Raw genomic sequence first — 21,950 nt, forward strand, 5'->3', positions numbered from 1 at the left:
TTATGAAAGCAATATGACAATACTACAAAAGCAACTAAAAAAATAAAGTAAGAAAAAAATCACCTGAAAGCCTACATACAGTGGCAACCATGATAAAGGAGTTTATGCTCTAGTCAGTGGCTGCTAAGTTGCTTCAGTCGTGTCCAACTCTGTGTGACCCCACAGACGGCAGCCCACCAGGCTCTGCCATCCCTGGGATTTTCCAGGCAAGAACACTGGAGTGGGTTGCCATTTCCTTCTTCAATGCATGAAAGTGAAAAGTGAAAGTGAAGTCGCTCAGTCGTGTCCCACTCTCTGCGACTGCATGGACTCCAGCCTACCAGGTTCCTCCATCCATAGGATTTTCCAGGCAAGAGTACTGGAGTGGGTTGCCATTGTAGTAAGTAAACTCATAAAAAAGTAGGTAAGAAAGTATCAGGAGGAGGTAAGTGAGGTATAAACTGGGTGAGGGGATAGGGAGTGACTGGGGCTTCTCTCGTATGAGTGGTCAGTACAGGCATCTCAGAGGAAAGGACATTAATGCTAAGACTAAAAGACAAAAAGAGCCATCAGTGGGACAGAAGAAACAGCCCATGCAAAGGCCTTGAAACAGGAAGGAGTCTGGCTTATGTGAGGAATAGGAAGAAGGCCAGCACTGTTAGGACAAAGTCTAGTAGGTAAAGCAGGGTATCAGATAGATAGTAAGACTAAAGAGGTGGAAGGTGGGGTCAGATGCATGGGGAGTTTTGGTACCAGGTACCCAACACACAGTGAGGCCAAGAGATATCAAAATGTCAGAGTTTGGAGCAGAGAAAGGCTTGCTACAGGGCCCTGCAAAGAGACAGGTGGCTCATGCCTTAAAAAACCCCAAACTCCCCAAAAGCTTTTAGCAAATCCCTTTTTATATGAAAGGTAAGGGAGGGGCCATAGTTGTTGTTGCAAAATTCTAGTGTCAGATCCTTTGTTCTCCAAGTTAAGTCATGGTCAGGTCACAAAGATCATGCAAACCTCCACTGAAACAAATGATAGTCTCTGTTCTAACAAGAAAGAGCAAAGTCCCAAGGTTTAACTTCTCCCCTCCCGCCAAGATCCAGACTCTGGCTAGGAGGAGGGAGTCCCTGTGCCAGCCGGTTACCTTGCCTGGGAGCGTTAGTCCAGCAAGCAGTCTGGGTCCTCCCACCAGTGCCCAGGCCTGGCTGAGGAGACAGATCTCAGCCGGTGGCACTTTCAGGGTCCACTCCCCAGGCCTTGCCCAGCCATTATCACTGAGGGAGCAAGAAGCCCAGGACCCAGCCATCACATGGCCCAAAGCTGGGGGAACCTGGTCCTACAGACTGTGGCCCATGGAGACTGCCACACCATTAGGTCTAAAAGATGGGGATTGGGGAGAGTTTTGCTGTTGCTTCAGGGCCTGGGCCTGGCCAGTGGGTGGCCATGGTGAAGGTTCTGGAGCCTTGAAGGACACAGCCCTCACCCTTTCCCCAGGTCCACCAGCTCACCTGCCAGCTAGAGGTCAGAGGGCCTGGAGCACCCCAGAGAGGGTGGTGATCCACTTCTCACCACACTTCGTGCTGTGAGGACCACCTCATGGCTGACTGCTGGTGAAGTGGGACTTGTAACCACAGCGCTAACAGTCACCCCTTAATGGTTACATGCTAACGGTCTCTAAGGATCTCACTCTAACAGTCTCTCTTTAAAGGTCTCACGCTAAGGATCTTGAGCTAAAGGTCAGGGGCTCAGGCTGCACACTTGCCCCAACCCTATTACAGGAGGAACCCTGGCCAGTAGGAGCCCTGAGGGGGTTTACCAGGAGGATGACTTAATCCCTGTCCCTAGAATAGGATCTCAGAATACACTGGAAGGAGGAGAAAGGAGGAAAGCAGGGTTATGAAATTATTGTAACATTTCTAGGTGAGAAATGAGCATGTTGGACAGATTAAGGGACAGAATTTGCTATACATTCTATTTAAGCACATAAAACATACACGTTTATCTCAGACTCTTCCAAATATTACAGTATTAAAAGTAAAGGAGATATACTGACCTCTTCCAATACTTTCATAGAGTTAGATTCACTGTGTGAGTGTGAATACTGTGAAATGTGATGCTGTCTGTATTTTAGATCTTCTCTCAATTGCTGAATAGGATTTATTACATTTTTAAGATATGTGCACCATTGTTCTGATAACTCCTGTTCTATGGTGAAACAAAATTAAAGCAACACATTATTAAGTTTCTTCAAGAACAGGTCATTAAGATGCAGATTTTTTGGATTCCTTTAGAAAAAAACAAACAGCAGTTAATATTTAAAAGACTGAAATGTGTGGCCCACTTTCATCTTTAAAACAAAACTCCCCTTTAAATGTGGGACCAAAGAAAAAACAAAACCTACCAAAATTCATAAGGTCAGAAAGACATTCATTTCCAATGTTCTCTTCACTGAATAAGGATTTTATTTCAGATTCCATTTTGTATCTGAAATAGACAATATCTTAATCAATTATATTATAATCATAAACATATATACAAGTTAAAAAATAACTAGCAGTAGAAATACTCAATCTAATGTGGTTTCATTCACCTGTTCATTAATTCAGACAGCATACTACATTCCTAACATCGATTAGATAATCTCCAAGACACTGAGAGAGACAGAAGTATGGCTGCATACCTCAGAAGTAACAGCATTAGCAAGGCAAGGACAGGATACATCCCTGCACTATTTCAGGTGGAAAGAGCAGTGGGAAGTGGGGAGCCACTGAAGGATATTAAGCTGACCACACCAATTCAGATCTGTGTTTCAGAAAGATTTCCAAGGCAACAAGATGGACGATGGGCTGGAAGGAGGGTGATCAATAAAAATGGAAGATGAAGAGGGGATCAGGCAAACCTGGACCAACAAGGAGGTTATTTTAAAAGTTCAGAGAAGGTCCTGACTTAGGGAAATGGGAGTAAAAGTATATATTTTACATACCAAAAATATAATAAATCTTAATAAACTTTTACTATATTATTTAAATATAGTCATTTTAGAGTAAAACTATAACCAGCACTAAATGGACATAAATATACTGTACTCAATCCCTTATTTATGGCAGGTTTGATAAAAATCATAAAAAGAGTTTTGATTTGTTATGATTGTTAAGATACATTATTTAAATGGTATAAAATAAGAAAATAGCAACAATATAATACTTTAATATGATTATTTTTATTTTTGTATGTAAGTTTCTAGTCCTTGTCTATATGCATGAATATTTTAAATAGTTGTAATTATAGCCTATCTACCATTTTACATTAAGACTTTTTGAAAACTAACTTTAATAATAATAAATAATTATTTATTTATTCCAAGTAATTTTGTAATTATTGTTTACCTTAGTGGCTGCATGGTATCCTATTTTATATATGTGCCATCATCTTTTAAGCCAATTTACAAATATGAGACAAGGGTTTTGTTTACATGTATAAAGGAGGGGGTGCTACTGTAGATGACACTATTTCTTTAGCATATGGTCTTAGTCAAAAGCTTTTTTAAGATTACATATGAAATTGATGGGACTGGATGCCATGATCATAAACATGGCATTCAGTCCCATCACTTCGTGGCAAAAAGATGGGGAAACAATGGAAACAGTGACAGATTTTATTTTGGGGGCTCCAAAATCACTGCAGATGGTGACTGCAGCCATGAAATTAAAAGATGCTTACTCCTTGCTTCCAAGGAGTAAGCTTGGAAGCAAGCTTACTTGCTTGGAAGCTATGACCAACCTAGACAGCACATTAAAAATCAGAGACGTTACTTTGCCAACAAAGGTCCATCTAGTCAAAGCTTTGGTTTTTCCAGTAGTCATGTATGGATGTGAGAGTTGGACTATAAAGAAAGCTGAGCACTGAAGAAATGATGCTTTTGAACTGTCATGTTGGAGAAGACTCTTGAGAGTCCCCTGGACTGCAAGGAGATCAAACCAGTCAATCAAACATGTATATTATCATATGTAAAATGATCAAACCAGTAAAGGAAATCAGTCCTGACTATTCATTGGAAGGACTGATGCTGAAGCTGAATCTCCAATACTTTAGCCACCTGATGCGAAGAACTGACTCATTGGAAAAGACCCTGATGCTGGGAAAGATTGAAAGCAGGAGGACAAGGGGATGACAGAGGATGAGATAGTTGGATGGCATCACCAACTCAATGTACATGAGTTTGAGCAAGCTTCAAATATTGGTAATAGACAAGGGAGCCTGGTGTGCTGCAGTCAGTGGGGTCGCAAAGAGTGGGACACACCTGAGTGACTGAACTGATGAAACTGATATACTGAGAATGGGTGCATGACAGTGGAGTATACCCAGAAGTTATTTCATAACATATATATTTTTTTAAATTTATTTGGCTGTATCAGGTCTTTGTTGCGTCATTTGGGATTTTTTCTTACAGTTTCAGTATAAAGGCTTAATTGCCCTGTGGCATCTAGGATCCCATTCCCAACTAGGGATCGAACTTGCACTCTCTCCATTGCAAGGCCATTCTTTTCTTTTCTTTTTTTTTTTTAATTGGAGGCTAATTACTTTACAATATTGTGCCATACAATTTGCCATACATTCACATGAATCAGCCATGGGTGTACATGTGTTCCCCATCCTGAACCCCGCTCCCACCTCCCGCCCCATCCCATCCCTCAGGGTCATCCCAGTGCACCAGCCCTGAGCACCCGGTCTCATGCATAGAACCTGGACTGGCGATCTATTTCACATATGATAATATACATGTTTCAATGCTATTCTCTCAAATTATCCCACCCTCGCCTTCTCCCACAGAGTCCAGAAGTCTGTTCTTTACATCTGTGTCTCTTTTGCTGTCTCACATATAGGGTCATCATTACCATCATTCTGAATTCCATATATATGCATTAATATACTGTATTGGTATTTTTCTTTCTGACTTACTTCACTCTGTAGAATAGGCTCCAGTTTCATCCACCTCATTAGAACTGATTCAAATACATTCTTTTTAATAGCTGAGTAATATTCCATTGTGTATATGGACCACAGCTCTGCCGATGGACATCTAGGTTGCTTCCATGTCCTGGCTATTGTAAACAGTGCTGCGATGAACATTGGGGTACACGTGTCTCTTTCAATTCTGGTTTCCTCGGTGTGTATGCCCAGCAGTGGGATTGCTGGGTCATATGGCAGTTCTATTTTCAGTTTTTTAAGGAATCTCTACACTATTCTCCATAGTGGCTGTACTAGTTTGCATTCCCACCAACAGTGTAAGAGGGTTCCTTTTTCTCCACACCCTCTCCAGCATTTATTGCTTGTAGACTTTGTGATAGTAGCCATTTTGACTAGCGTAAAATGGTACCTCATAGTGGTTTTGATTTGCATTTCTCTGATAATGAGTGATGTTGAGCATCTTTTCATGTGTTTGTTAGCCATCTGTATGTCTTCTTTGGAAAAATGTCTGTTTAGTTCTTTGGTTCATTTTTTGATTAGGTCACTTATTTTTCTGGAATTGAGCTGCAGGAGTTGCTTGTATATTTTTGAGATTAATTCTTTGTCAGATGCTTCATTTGCTATTATTTTCTCCCATTCTGAAGGCTGTCTTTCCACCTTGCTTATAGTTTCCTTCATTGTGCAAAAGCTTTTAAATTTAACTAGGTCCCATTTGTTTATTTTCGCTTTTATTTCCATTACTCTGGGATGTGGGTCATAGAGGATTCTGCTATGGTTTACATCAGAGAGTGTTTTGCCTATGTTTTCCTCTAGGAGTTTTATAGTTTCTGGTCTTACATTTAGATCTTTAATCCATTTTGAGTTTATTTTTGTGTATGGTTTTAGAAAGTGTTCTAGTTTCAGTCTTTTCAAGTGGTTGACCAGTTTTCCCAGCACCACTTGTTAAAGAGATTGTCTTTTCTCCATTGTATATTCTTGCCTCCTTTGTCAAAGATAAGGTGTCCATAGGTGTGCAGATTTATCTCTGGGCTTTCTATTTTGTTCCATTGATCTGTGTTTCTGTCTTGATGCCTGTGGCTTTGTAGTAGAGCCTGAAGTCAGGCAGGTTGATTCCTCCAGTTCCATTCATCTTTCTCAAGATTGCTTTGGCTATTCAAGGTTTTTTGTATTTCCATACAACTTGTGAAATTATTTGTTCTAGTTCTCTGAAAAATACCCGTGGTAGCTTAATAGGGATTGCATTGAATCTATAGATTGCTTTGGGTAGTATACTCATTTTCACTATGTTGATTCTTCCAATCCACGAACATGGTATATTTCTCCATCTATTTGTGTCATCTTTGATTTCTTTCATCAGTGTTTTATAGTTGCAAGGCACATTCTTAACCACTGAACCACCAGGGAAGTTTTACTTAGATTTTTCAAACAAAAATATAGCACTTATAAATTATTTAGCTCAGTCCTCTTATATTTTCATCATCCAGAAAGCCATAGTAGAACATAAAAACCAACAGAACTGGCTTTGTTCATAGAGGAGATCAATCTGCTACTGTGCATGTAATAATTCTAGTAAGCTCCATCCTGGCTTTCTAGATCAACAACCCTGACCCAACAGGCAAGACTAATCTATTTCTCTAACTGTCCTAATTGGCTAACAAAATCCAGAACCAAGTACTACATGACAAGCTTGTGAATATACATTGTTTCCCAAATCATGTCCCATAAAACAGAAACATCAATAAGATGGTAGGGAAAACTTGGAAACGGTGAACTAAACAAATCAGATAAGTTTACATAGTGCTGGATTATTCAGAAACTTGATTATGCTAAAGTGCATTGAGGTTCTCCAAAAAGGGATGAAATATGTAATATTTTCCTAATTATGGGACATGGAAATTCATTATTCTCCATGGAGTATCTTGAAGAATATATCTGTTTTGTAGAATTTGATTGAGGAAATACAGATAAAAATTGCAATGGGCTCAAAGGCATTAAAATTGGTAACTCTTGGGAAGAGAACCCTGCCTGTTCACCACTGACATGTAGACTTAGTACCAAGTGTTCACCAAGTCAGAACTCTGCAGCACATACAACTGCCTCCGCATCTGAAGATGGAACAAATTGAAGGCAACTTTCCTTGTCCAAATCTGCCAATTTAAGTACTTCCTACTGCTACTTGACCTGTCCTCTGGTACCACTGAATAAGATGATACTACAAAAATTCTCCTGAGTTTTTGTGTGACTGTTTGTCTAGAGGATATATTAATCTACTTCCTAGATAAACCCAGTTGCAATGCAATCTCTTGCAAGATAAATCAGCCTGATAAGGACACATTTGAGCTCTCGGGAGTCTACTCTCACACTCCTTGCCCTTCCAAGATGCTGCTAAAGTTCCAGGTGTAGTAGAATCAGTCTCTTTAGGAGATCGAAAGTTACCCAGAGCCTCCTGGGATTTCTGAGGCAAAATTACCAATTTAGGCAGAACAAGTGAAACATGGGGCACTGGAGAGTGGTGGAGTCATAAGCCATTTATGCAAACAACAGCACAGTGGCAAGGACTGTGAAAGATGGAGTAAGAGAGGATGTTAAAGTTCCTTCATTGGAACTAACAGACAGAGGATCAGCAGAAAATGAGGGCACCAGACAGGCTGAAGGCCAGAGCTCTACCCCTCCAACAAGGAAGGAATTCAGCAGTGCAGACAGTTGGGGACCTCAGACTATCTGTTTGATTGGCTTTTCTCTCTTGTAAGAGGCTGTCCCAATTTCTGTGTACCAGAAAAGGCAGGGAAGGAAATCTCACAATAATTGGCTAAGGGATGAACTCAGTAAATTCTCAGATGGCCTGAGTCACACAGTATGGGTACTGGTCTCATTTTCATACTTAAAGACACTTTTCCAGATAATATTTAATTATTGGTAAAACCTCATGATATTTTCTGGATAAAGGTGCTATTTTTAAAATAATGCTTTAAAACTAAAATTATGAGTAAATGACATATATTTCTAAAAGAAACTATAGTAAAAGTAGTAAGGCTTACAAATAAACCTCTCAAACTTTATTACTCAAAAGTTCTATTAAAATAATAATTGTAATTCCTTACCACATGGCCAATATAAATAACCTCCTCCTAATCTCTAAACCACTCATTCTGAAACAAGGAAGAAAGTGCTCCTGCCAAATTGTATCAAGGTCTTCAAGGGGGTATAGTTTGGAAATCATAGTAATAGTAAATATAATTTTATAAATTTAATATAAAATATAATTTTCTACTTTGAAATTTTAATCATCTAATCTTCTTATGATAGATTTCAAAGAACTAAGTTTAGGGAAATGCTTTACTTTTTTTTTCCCTAGCAAGGCTAGACCAATTAGATCTCAGGTGATGTGAATGGACTCCACCAGAAAAAGAGAAAAACCTGCTCAGATCCATGTTCAATAAGCCTAGGAGTCAAAGGCAAATGATTCAATACCACCTCCACATAAGCTAGCTGATTTACCTTCTGCAAATAACTTTAATCCTCTGAACCTCAAGGTTCCCATCTGTAAAATTAGGATAACAATGATACCTACTCTGCAGGGTCATTGTAAAGATTAAATGAAACAAAGCGTGTAAAGTACTGAACATACTACCTGAAAGTGAGTGAAAGTGTTAGCCACTCAGCCACGTCTGACTCTTTGCAACCCGCCATAGCTTGTAGCCCGCCAGATTCTTCAGTCCATGGAATTCTCCAGGCAAGAATACTGGAGTGAGTAGCCATTCTCTTCTCCAGGGGATCTTCTCGACCCAGGGATCAAACCCAGGTCTCCCACACTGCAGGCGGATTATTTACTGTCTCAGCCACCAGGAATGCCCCAACATACTACTTGGTATATACTAAATTACCCAGCAAAAGCTAGATGCCATTGGAAGCCCTTACCTTCTGGGGATCTGAGATTTTTAAATGAAGTCTCTTATGGTGATACATAAAAATATTTTACTTTCAATCTTTTATTAAAAAGGAAGGTAGGTTTTAAAGATTGAGAGACACAGAGTTTAAACTCCTGATTTTCTGGTGGTCCTTAAATTCCTGAACTTTTAGCCATTTCTTGAACTTTCTTTCCATCACTAGTAGTTTTTAATTTCACTGACTACACGTTGAAATTAGCCTACATTCAAGAAAACAGAGAAAGTTATCTTGGAATTCTTCTTGTTTATCCAATTTCAGTTCTTACAAGTTTCAAGACATAATGTTGTTACGTGAATATTCCTAATTTTCATCATCTTTGTGTCATTCCAGTTCAGCCCGAAAGAATTACTTTCCATAATAATATGTATATACCTCTTTTATCTACCTCAAGAACAACACATACACACAGGAAGAAGGGTATGGAATAGCCAAGATAACTTTCTCCAGTGTCTTTATATTTGAGCCTGCATCAGTGAACACCATAATTAAAATTTTCTATTGGCTTTCATTTTTCAATTATGCAAATCTAAAAAGAAAATTTTCCAATGGGCTCAAACATTATCTCCATAAAAGTTGGTATTTTGAGGGATAAGATGGATGTGATTTGTTTTTATTTTGGAAATATGAATGAGAAAATATATATAATTTTTTCTTTAAGTTATATAATAATGTAAAACTATTTCCATTCATGAGCCTTTTACGTCACATGTAGGAATCACTTGCCAGAATAGGAAACTCCTATAATCTGAAAAGCATGCATGTCAAAAATAAAGTTAATGGTATTAATACTTGGAAGTTTAGCTTAGAATGAGACCACAAAATTATCTGTTTTTTATAAAATATATGCTTACAAGTATATATTTTAAAAAGCATACTTTATAAATACCACCATCATTAAAACTAATATATATGCCCCAAAAGGAGGGGAAACACATCTGCCTCCTCTTCCTGCCTTGACCTTTGAAAAGGAATTTCTCTCTCAAAGATTATATTTAAGACCAAGTATAAAATGTGGCTCAGTTGGTAAAGAATCTGTCTGCAATGCCTGGAGACCTGGGTTCCATTCCTGGGTCAGGAAGATCCTCTGGAGAAAGAAATGGCAACCCACTCTAGTATTCTTGCCTGGAGAATCCCATGGACAGAGGAACCTGGTAGGCTATAGTCCATCACAAGAGTCGGACACGACTTGCAACCAAACCACCACCACATAAAATCATTATTTTGTTTTAATTTATCTTGAAGTGACTGCTGAAAATAACAGCAAAAGTCAAAAATCCAAATTGAATTAGTTATGATGCAGCTACATTTAGAAATCACTCAATTTGAATCCCTTAGTTCATTTACTGGAAACATTTATCTCTTTCTATGTATCTGAGGTAAAGATGAATATGATGGGATGTTTGTCCCCAAGAAGTTTACCACTTTGTAAGAAGACAAATATGTAAGCCTAATATTATAATCCAATGTGCTAAAGTATAATATAAATACAAGTATGAATGGGAGTGCAGAAAAGTAAGTGATTAGCAGATATAGAAGATTATCTCTTTTTTTCTGAAGGAAAGGAAATGTATTAATAAATTAATATATTTAACAGATTCCAAATTAAACTGAAGAAATGAAAGGGCTCTTTTTTTATTTTTTGAAAAAAACTGTATTGGAGTGTAACTGCTTTAGAGTGAGAAAGGAAAGGATTTTAATTTGATTTACTGTCCAATTCAACTGTAATGTTACATTTTGATTATAATGGTTTAATTAAAATAGAAAGTTACAGAACATCTACCTAGATAAGTGCAACTCAGTAATTCCTGCATATTCATATTGAGATTGCTCTCAGTTCTTACCTGACTTCATTTAGCCTTTGGTGTTCTTGCCACCACACTTGCTTGTGTTGCTTTATTAGTGTTTGTTCTTTAGATAACTTTGAAGTCTGCACTGTTTTTCTGATCTAGATTCAGAGGAACAAAAGAGAAGCAATTCTGATGTTTTTTAAGTGTTTCCAAAATAAAAATGTTTAATTTGTATTTTCTAAGTTAAATATTTTCTCTTTGTCAATCCTATTCCTGCATTTTCTAACACTAGCATCTTTCTAAAGAAAGTTATTTTTCTTTCTTTAGAAAGGAAAAAAATCTATTTTCCACACATACAATAAATAACATCTTATTCATCCAACTCAAGAAAAATTTGCATGAATATTCTATATATTTTCTTGCCTTTTTACACATCTTCCCTGCCAAGCATCATAATATCATTATTCTCATTTTACAGATGAGGACACTGAAGTTCAGATAGATTAAAAAACTTGGTCAAGACCATCAAGGTTGTAAATATCAGAATCACATAGAACCTTGGTATTCAGATTGGTTTTATGTAATCCTTCAGCACAGGATGGGAAAAAAAAAATCATTGGATAAGTTATTAGGAGGACTGGCCTTAGTTTCAGCATCTACTAGAAATATGACCTTGAATTATATGTACAATTTTAATCTTTTGACTCCATGACTTTGTAAATAGTTTTTTAAAACTTCAGGCAAATCTTTATTTGAAGGTATTAAACAAGGAAATAGTGAAAAAGAGCACTGAAACCCAAATTTTCAAATCAATTTAATTTTTCCCAAATTTTATGACTTTTCAAAAACAATGTACATAATTCATGCTTTGGGGTTTCTGCTAATAAGCTATGTCAAGCTTGGGTCTGTTTGCCTTAAGATCCATTCTTGGCCAGCTCCCTCATCTGCTTCCCATCAGAGAGCAGCCTGTGTTTCTCAGACACCCCTGAAACTGCCTTCCAGCTGGGTTCAGCCAAAGGGAGACACTGGTGGTGGGTGATTGGAGGGAGGGAGGAAAGGCAAGCCAAAGGATTATTCACTCCTCTCTGCTCTCAGAGGGGTCTCCACAAGCATCTGCATCTTCTCCATTGCACCAACATTTCCTGACAGTTCTACCCTGGTTCCAGCTATCTCTGGGTAACCTCAGCCTATGGGGTGTGCTACAACCTTGCTTTTGCTAAATGTCCCTCCAACCCAGGCAAGATAATGACTTTCTTCTGTTGTAATCCCTATGTTGGTTCACAGCCCTCTGGCTTCTCAGCTCCATCACCTGTGTAACTATTTCCTGCATTAACAACCCCTCTATTCTAAATCCTTGAGTATTTGTCTGTTTCTTGGTTAGACTCTGACTGACACTGAACTTGTGTATTTATATATGCTGAACTTGTATATTTCATATCAGTACTTTAAAACATCTATAAAAGTGCTAATCTCAAATCAGAAACTCAATGAAATATGCATATTTTATATTTTCACTGCTACTAGAATACTCAGTATTCTGAAAGTTTTAAGAGATCAATACTGAAGATATAAAAACTTCAGAAGAGAAACTCTAAAAAGACTGTATAATGCATGCTATTTCTAGCTGTCATTCACTGATTACTGTAACCTTGAGTTTATCTTTCTGCTGTTCTGGTTACTGATTCAAAATTAGGAGTATAAGAAAATAAAATAACCCAAGCATCACTTAAAAAAACACAAAGTCAAATCTTAAGAGTGTTACAATTATGAAATTTTGGAGAAAAGTATATTTAAATCAGAACAGGTCATTGCAGAAAAACATATAGCCATCTCTATTTCACTGAAAAAATAAAAGTGCATATGTAGTGTTTCTGAATTCAGACACTCTTGTGTTTGCTTGAAGAATGCCTAAAACTCATTCCAACTTTTGCCGTCTATAGTCTCTGGAGTTTGTTGCATCAGGCAAAACTTTTAAAATTAGATTTCTTTGACATATTTGGTCCATATTGTTAAAAAAAATTAAAACACATTGGTGAAAGATGAAGACAGATTTTTATAGCTTAAAAAAAAATCAATGCTGCTGCCTGTGGACCCAGGGAAAGACCAATTAGGTAGACTATAAAAGTCAAAACAAAGCTACTATTTTTCACTAGACACTTCCAATATTTTGCCGAACATCCTGATTTCTTTGTAAATTCACTCACTGACTCTCCTTCTATCCTCAGGCCAAAACCTTTTTTTAAAAAAAGAAAAGTTTTTTTAAAAATAAAAAGATTTAATGTTGTATCTTTTTATCAGTAATTTCTAGATGATTCCAATTCAGTTTGCTGAGCAACAAGCCATCTGAAGTCAATTTTTAAGGTAGATGATTATTTAGGCAGAATGCTGATGAATTAAAAATTATAAAAGTCATACATTCATTAAAAACATCAGAAAGTAGATGTTTTATTTGTAGTTTACTATGATGAGCCAAGATAATAAAACCCTAAATGCTGCTGCTAAATCACTTCAGTCGTGTCCAACCCTGTGTGACCCCATAGATGGCAGCCCACCAGGCTCCTCTGCCCCTGGGATTCTCCAGGCAAGAGTACTGGAGTGGGTTGCCATTTTCTTCTCCAATGCATGCATGCATGCTAAGTCACTTCAGTCATGTCTGACCCTGCGACCCCATGGACAGCAGCCCACCAGGCTCCTCTGTCCACAGGATTCTCCAGGCAGGAGTACTGGAGGGGGTTGCCATTTCCATCTCCCCAAACCCTAAATAAGCACCCTAAAAGTCCTATGGGCCACATAACCCATCTTTAGATAGAAGCAGCAGTAATTTGTAGACAATTTAAGTGCTGGTTGCATATGCCTGTGCCAAAATTCACTGACATGTACACTTTAGATTTGTGTACTTCACTATATGTGAGTTATAACTCAATGAAAACTGTCAAAATTAAAAATTACACTAAGATGTCATTCCTCATCTAACATCAAATTGGCAAAAATTCAAATGTTCAACAAAACACTATGATGTGAGGCTATGGGAAAACATGCTCTCTCTTACATTGCAAGTGGGAATGCAAACTGGTGCAAACTCCCATGGAAGGGAATTTGGAGTTTCATATGGATTTATCCTTTGACCTAGTGCCTGGAAAATCCCACGGCGGAGGAGCCTGGTAGGCTGCAGTCCATGGGGTCGCTAGGAGTCGGACACGACTGAGGGACTTCACTTTCACTTTTCACTTGCATACATTGGAGAAGGAAATGGCAACCCACTCCAGTATTCTTGCCTGGAGAATCCCAGGGACGGGGGAGCCTAGTGGGCAGCCGTCTATGGGGTCGCACAGAGTCTGACACGACTGAAGCGATTTAGCAGCAGCAGCAGCAGCAGCAATCATACCTATACTAATCTACCTGAAAACTACATTGGCCAAAGTATAAAAAGATAAATAAACTAATCTATCCACTGCAGCACTGTTTGTAATGAAAAAAGACAAGCACAGAGATTCTGTCAATGTGTTCTTACCAAAATAAATTGAATTTGAATCTGATCGAGTCTCTGCAAATAACTACCAATTACTGGAAATACAAGAGATAGGAAAACATATTTAATGACACCACCAGGATATAATCAGCAAAATCCAGGCTATAAGAAACTATAAAGAACAAATACTATAATTTTTTCAAAAAATAAATTATAAGAATATAAGAGGATGGAGGAGGAAACCTTAAAAAAGTAAATATCAAATATAATATATGGATATTATTTAGATGCTAACTTGAAAAAATTTGAAAAAATTGGAGACAATCAGGGAGATTTAACATCGATTATTTGAAATTATTAAGAAATCATTAACATTTTAATAGTAATGGTATTATAGGGTTTGGGGTTTTATAGCCCTAATCTTTTAAAGATACATAGTGAAATAATTATGGTGAATATTATAATATCTGAGATTTGATTAGAAATAATCTGTTATAGAGGGAAATTGTAGGTGAGAGTAGAGAGGAAACAATGGTCAAGAGTTGTTAATAGTTGAAGGTGGATAATATCATGTGGAGATTAATAACTCCATTCACTCTAATGTTGCAATTGTCCATATTGTAATGTATTTTACAATTGTAATTGTATTCTTGCAGTTGTCCATATTGTAATGTTTTTAAAAACAAGAAATAGTAGGTGGATTACTTGAGCTAGACAAGAAGAAATATTAATTCTTGCTAAGCAAAGAAATTCAAATAAAAATAATTGGAAATATCTCTTTTGTACTTAAATTGGGAATGAAGAGTTAACATTTAATTTACCAAAAATTGGTCTTGATTTTCTGCCCACCTTTACTCTTTGGCTTCAGGTCCAATCTCAGCCTTTGAAAGACTAGATCACTCAATGTGAGCATTAGCATCTTATCTAGCATACCATAACTTGTGCATGATCAATAACATAGCAATTATATAGGTCACTATCACATCAAATCAGTATAATAATATCAGCAAAACAAATCAGGGAAGTCTCCTGAATTTATTGTTAGTTAAAAATACTTATTGTTAACCGCTTTTAAAATATAGGTAAGCATTCTAGACATAAGTTGAAGTAAAAATCTTATGTGCTTTAAATGTTAACATTCTATCATTCAGGTTAAGTATGTCTACATTCAATATTGCCACAGTAAAGTGCTGTAGTAACTAACAATGATTGTTGAAGCTGTTAATTTCATGTGCAAAGAATGAGCACATTTAATTAGTAAAATAAATTGAGAATTGACTGATAATTAATATAAATATTAAGACAGAATGTGTTAACTATTTAACACTAAGAATAAAATATAATTTCTTAGCCAACATATTTTACAAAAAGTTAAACCACAATATAAGAAAGGATAACAGAGACAGTATTATCATAATTCTAGTTGGTGTAGGCTGTTTGATATATTAGCATTCATAACATTAAACAAAATAAATCTTAATAATTGTATCTAATTTTCCATTATCTAACTCCATCTAAGCCATGAGTCTTTCAAGAAAAAGTCCTATTTGGGAATTCTTCACATCTTAGAAGAATAAATTAAAAGCAAAATGTCAACTTGGTATCTCTAAATTAAATGAGAAGGGAAGGATCCAAAAATCATGAAAACAACATTCCCAATACATCTTCCTTATAAAATAAAATAAAAAGTGAAATTTGTAGAAAGGAAAGAAGACTGTTAGAAAATGCTGAGCTATGTAGGACACATTTTGTTCTCACTGACCAAAATTCAAAACAATAGATTTTACAAAAATGCTTTAAATGGATAATTCTTTATTATTATGAATCTATGGATACCAAAAATGAAAGCAAAAAGCTTGCCAAAATGATTGCTACAGATATTTTCAGTACTGAACCATATTTGGTAGTTTAAAGCAAGAGATTTCTTTGATATCTGCCAAGTTATGAATCCTGGATAACAAGTTTTTTCTAGAAAATATGTAACTAAAAAGCGTCTTCGTAAATTATATTCTGTGAACAAAAAGGTACTTGATATTATTTAAAATATTGTTTGTATATGGTTATTTGTTTAATCTCACAAATGAATAACACAATAACCAGAGAAGCAGCCTAGTTAGTTGACAGTGTTAGGAAATTATTATCCCTGCACTTAATGCCAAACTTTAAAAATCACCTTAATAATTTAAAATTTGATAGCAATTCTATCCTCAAAGAGAAATTCACTTTGACCAAATATTGATTTTTAACATTCAGTGATTCCCCATTCAAAGATGGGAAATCATCCAAAATATGTATCTGGTTTTACACAGACATTCTTCAAGCAGATGGTCAGCACCCCTAACCCTTGCAATGCTCCAGAGTCAACTGTACATTTCCCAATACTGAAAAAGGCATAGATAAAATGTTTGTGGTGACATATTTGTTACAACAGTACTTTGGGAGAGAACTAAAACAATTCATACTTTTTTGGCCCAGACATCCCAGTCATGGGAATTTACCCACATAAGGTGTCTATTCATAAAGATATTTATGGAAATATGATTTTCAATATAAAAAATGGGATACAAGCTAAATATCTAATAATTGGGATGTGATAAAGTAAGCATCTTTTTCTACTTGAAGTAGTTATCATTACTGTTTTTTTGGCTAATTCTTATTGTCCTTGAGATCCCAATTCAATGTCACTTTCTTAGAAAAGCCTTCCTTTCCACCCAATTAGTATCAAGTTCTGTTATTGTACATTAGACTTTTTTTTTTTGGTGGGGGGTGGATTTAGTTTATACTTAGTGTGGGCTTCTAGGTGACACTAGCGGTAAAGAACCCGCCTGCCAGTGCAGGAGACTTAAGAGACCCAGGTTTGATCCCCTGGTCAGGAAGGTCCTCTGGAGGAGGGCATGGCAACCCACTCCAGTATTCTAGCCGGGAGAATCCCATGGACAGAGGGATCTGGCAGGCTACAGTTCATAGGGTCATAAAGTGTCAGACATGACTGAAGCAACTTAGCATATATGCACGCACATTCTTAGTACTACTAATTTCATTTCAGGGCTTATTTCATAAACACTAGCTTCTATTCTTCCTCTCTCCTGAAAATATTACACCCCATGAAGGTAGGTGTTGTATTTTGCTCACCACTGTACATTCAAGGCACATAGTAAATATTTATTATATGTATGAATGTGTACAATGGTATATATACAATGGATTAGCACAGAAGTCAGACATATGAAAATGGCTTATTAGGATGATAGTCATATAAGAGATCTTCCCATAAATTTTCTTTGAATGTCCTGATAATATTAAATTATTTTAAAGTTGTATCTGAAACAGATAATGCCCAACATTTTAAGTGGTCTCCATAGTTTGAGGGGACATAAATATGGTAATTTCTCCAGAATAGGGTAACAAATGTGCCTTGAAATCATGACAGTTGCCTTTTTAAAAAGATATTAACAATAAAAAGCAATGCAAAGCTAATATAGCACAAAATATTAAATACACTTAAAAGTTTGTAAATTGCTTAGTTTGTTGCTTTGCCAAACCAGATTTTTGGATGCAACTAAGCAATGGAAATGCTATTTATAAAGTATTCTATTATTTGAATAAGAAGAAAATATATTGCATGAGCAATCCTAAACTCATCCATGATCCTAAAATATTGTGCACAATCACTTGGAACATTAACCTCTTTCAAATCTAGTTGAGGTTCACTTTTCTTAGATCAAGGCAAAAAGAGAATTGTAGAAAAGAGACACCTAGGGGCATATTTTGTGCTGCAGAAGGAGCTGTAAATTAGATGATAAGCCACGGCTAGCACTTTTTGCATTTTTAATTTTTTTAGACTATGTTAGAAATTGTTGAAAGCTAATGAAATAGCTCTTTCTGAAAATAAAGTTGAATTCAGGCTTCATGGGATTGTTACGAACAGTAAATGAGTCATGCATGTAAAGTACAGAGCACAATGTCTGAGAGTATCCAATAAATGTTCCCATTCACTATAACCAATAGTTGGAAGATTCTAAAAACTACTTAGAATGTTATTTATTTTCACATTTCATTGTAAATATCATTTTACTTCCTAGCAATTCAATTTTCCAAAACTATTAATAGAAAACACACATACACGAATCTAACCTTTAGCTCTGTAGAGGCAGAAGCTAACTTTTTTGCTTCAGTTAATGCATGCAATTGTTGGTAGTCTACTGGTTTATACTTGGTGCTTCTGATTTCATTTTTCATATGAAATATCAGATTATCTGTTTTTCATCAAAAACAGAAAATGACAAAGAAACAATGCTATATTATTGGAAGTCAAAATAGAGTTTTGGCAACATGTTGACTATTGGTCTTATTTTTAAACATTTTAAAGCAAATATAAGAAGTAATATGTTACAATATTCATAGTATATTTAAATTCTATTTCTGGAAATTTAAAAAATATTACCACTATATTCCTCAAATAAAATTACTTCTAAAAGAAGATAAAAGGAATACTTTCATTTTTTTAATATATTGAGAATTTTAGAAAATTATACTGTCAAGATACAATGTGTGATCATTCTTTTTATTTAAAATGTGTTAGTTATTAACTATGAATATTTAAGTATCACATTCATATGAATCAAATTAAGTAAATAGAACTTTTAAAGTCATAGTTGCATTTTTAACCTAGAAAAATTGACTCAGTTAAATACAAAAGAGGTTGAAACTGATAGCTAAGAAATTTAATAGGCCAGATAAGACAAAAAATGATATAAAATGTGTGGGCAGGCATTCTCCATCCAACTATATAAAATGTCCTAGTTTAGCTTGATATTAACTATTTTGATAAAATAAAATATAGGTAGAGGATAGTCAAGGCTATGGTTTTTCCAGTGGTCATGTATGGATGTGAGAGTTGGACTATAAAGCTGAGGGCCGAAGAATTGATGCTTTTGAACTGTGGTGTTGCAGAAGACTGTTGAGAGTCCCTTGGACAGCAAGGAGATCCAACCAGTCCATCCTAAAGGAGATCAGTCCTGGGTGTTCATTGGAAGGACTGATGTTGAAGCTGAAACTCCAATACTTTGGCCAGCTGATGCAAAGAGCTGACTCATTGGAAAAGACCCTGATGCTGGGAAAGATTGAGGGCAGGAGAAAGGGACGACAGAAGATGAGCTGGTTGGATGGCATCACCGACTCAACGGACATGAGTTTGGGTAAACTCTGGGAGTTGGTGATGGACAGGGAGGCCTGGCATGCTGCAGTTCATGGGGTCACAAAGAGTTGGACACAACTGAGCAACTGAACTGAATGAACTGAACTCCAAGGCGAAGAAACATGAAGTACAAAAATTTGAGTAATTCAAGCATCATTACCTCAATGATGTGAAAAATTCACCTGTGCAATGTAAGGCAACTAAAATTTATTAAGTATATCATGGGTCACATGATGGGAAGAAGGCTCCAAATGACTTAAGGACAAGCACAGTGAAGGAAAGAATGATTAGTCTGATTATTGTGAGGAAACCAAAGAAATTTTCACTATGACCAAAAAAATGAACCTTCCATTATTAAAATTTTGCAAATCAACGTTCTAGTTTTATATCACCCATAATCTACCATAAACCATAAAATAAGCTTAGAAGTAGGAAAAATACCTGAGCTATCATTTTTCTGAATTGTCATGAATAGTTGGTCTCTTTTATTCATGTTTTCCATACCTGTCAAGGAAACAAAAGAGAGCTAAAATTTTACAATGTTATTTTAAAACCTGTTTTAAAGAAATGTTCACTGTAGTGATTGTTGAAATCAAGTTCCAGGACTGGGTGCCATAACTCTTTGTATTTTATTAAAATTTGTTTCTCTTTGCTCCTAGAAGCCTCCTTCCACTAGTTTTTTCTCTTTGTGCTTTTCCTGGTCTTGGTTTTTCTTCTTCCAATCTCTTACCTCTGTCAGATTGTCCCAGAGACTGGTAAATATTTCACGATTTAAAAATTGTGTGTTTTATCTTGAGTTCTCAGAAGGAAAGAAAGTACATAAATTACAAAATAAAGCAGCTAGACAAATTACTTACTACTTCTCTTTAGCAACACAGCTCCTTTGGAGGACATGGGGATGTGTCATCCACTTCTAGAGAGCACTTGATGCTTAACTGTCACCTCCTCCAGGGTTGGACTCAGCTGCAGACAAAGGCCTGGCCAAGAAACACATCATTCCTGGAGCAACCCATGCCAAAGACAGAGTGAGGCAAGGAGGTAAGGCAAGCCCAACAGTTTGGGCTTAATGAAGGTCACTCTGATGGGTAATATTAGCTCCAGGGTCCTCTTTGGGGTTGACCCAGACTTTGCTGAACCTGCATTAGAACTTTTTCTTTTGCCCAAGCTTGCTTCCTCCTTTCTTTCACAGGTATGCATCCCTGATAAATATCTAGCACTCCAAATTCTGTTTCTCCTTCCTAAGAACCCAACCTGCGATAGCACTGAACTGAAACAACATCTTTTTACGGCACATCCAGGGCAAAAGACTAGTCAAGTTGTTCCTCAAAAGACAGTACACATTTTTCATACATTTTTGTTCACTATCTACTAGGTTGAATTACCCATGTCTAGTTGTCTTTGCAGTAATGTAAATCTTCTTAAATGGAAGAAAAATTAGCAAAAATCCATAGTTTTAGAAACTCTGCCAAGTTACCAAGAATCATGATGATTGCTTAACAGTTTTAGGGGTAAGCCTCAATGTGTAATTTCTTTAGGGTCTCTGTTAAAGAATTTTTCTTAAGTCTCTCACAAATTGACAACCCTCCCTACTGACTGGTTTTTACTCACACCCATATCCTATCAATTAAGAGTCTTCCTCGTTCTGAAAGATTTTGCACATCCAATCTGTCGACCTGTACTATCTCAGGCACCCATCACCTAGATGACAGCAGCATCGCACTTTATACCCTTACAGTGCATCCTCCACACAGCAGCCCCAGTAACCTTTTAAACACTCTAATCTTACCTTGCTTGAACCTCTTCAATGGTACCTATACCCTTTGAAATAGTATCCCAACTTCTTTAAATGATCTATAAGGTCCTGCATAATCTTACCCTTGGTCACCTCTCTACCCACATTTCAATCACACCAGTCATTCTGTGTCTCAGACCTACCAAGTTCATTCTGCTTCAAGGTCATCCCACTTGTGGTTCTCTCTTTCTTAAAGACATTTCCTTCTTCTTTTTGCCTGGTTGGTTCCTTCCCAACCTTCAGCTTGACCAGCATGTCACCTCTTCAGAGAGATCCTACCAGATTTTTCCATCTAAATAAGGGAGGACCCTTGTTTCTCTCTCATTCGATTCTCTTCGTTTCCATGATAATTTGTATTAGTCTTCACATTTTCATGGTTACTGATCTGATATCTGTCTCCCTCCATGCTTGTCATATTTCTGATTGCATCCCCAGTCGCTGGCACAGAGTAGTAAGTGCTCAATAAATATTATTTGTGGAAATGAATAAAAGGTAGTTGGTGGTAGCTAGATATTTTCTATCTCCTCAAAAGAACTGAAACAACAATTCCTAAATTCACACTGTAGCCTCACTCTCCTAACAATAACCTTGCAATTTTTAAAAAGCTGCTTTGATGTATAGCCAACAGAGAAGAATGACAAGCTTAAATACCCTCAGGGCCATCCAGTAAGTTAAATGAGAGAAGTGGCAAAATATACAACCATAAGGAGTGCAGAAAACATGGAAAATTGAAAAGTATTCCATGCCCAAAGATAATCAAATATACATTTTTTTCTTTTCCTAAAAACAAGTATTAGACAAACAAAGCAAACTCGGAAA

The 21,950-nt window shown here is 36.5% G+C and overlaps 1 protein-coding gene across 1 annotated transcript in view; it reads right to left on the bottom strand.

Moving 5' to 3' along the window:
- CCDC148 (coiled-coil domain containing 148) overlaps nt 1–21,950 on the bottom strand; it is a 303,432-nt gene that overhangs the window by 196,937 nt on the left and 84,545 nt on the right. Inside the window, exons 2-7 of the mRNA XM_070357356.1 lie at nt 20,197–20,316; nt 19,781–19,843; nt 18,277–18,398; nt 10,728–10,831; nt 2,372–2,454; nt 2,024–2,175 (exon numbers count right to left, since the gene is read on the bottom strand). Of these exons, the coding sequence (XP_070213457.1) occupies nt 2,024–2,175; nt 2,372–2,454; nt 10,728–10,831; nt 18,277–18,398; nt 19,781–19,843; nt 20,197–20,233 (561 nt within the window). The 5' untranslated portion in view covers nt 20,234–20,316. The remainder of the gene's footprint in view (nt 1–2,023; nt 2,176–2,371; nt 2,455–10,727; nt 10,832–18,276; nt 18,399–19,780; nt 19,844–20,196; nt 20,317–21,950) is intronic.

Source organism: Bos mutus, chromosome 2 (assembly GCF_027580195.1).
Source record: "Bos mutus isolate GX-2022 chromosome 2, NWIPB_WYAK_1.1, whole genome shotgun sequence".
NCBI lineage: Eukaryota > Metazoa > Chordata > Mammalia > Artiodactyla > Bovidae > Bos > Bos mutus.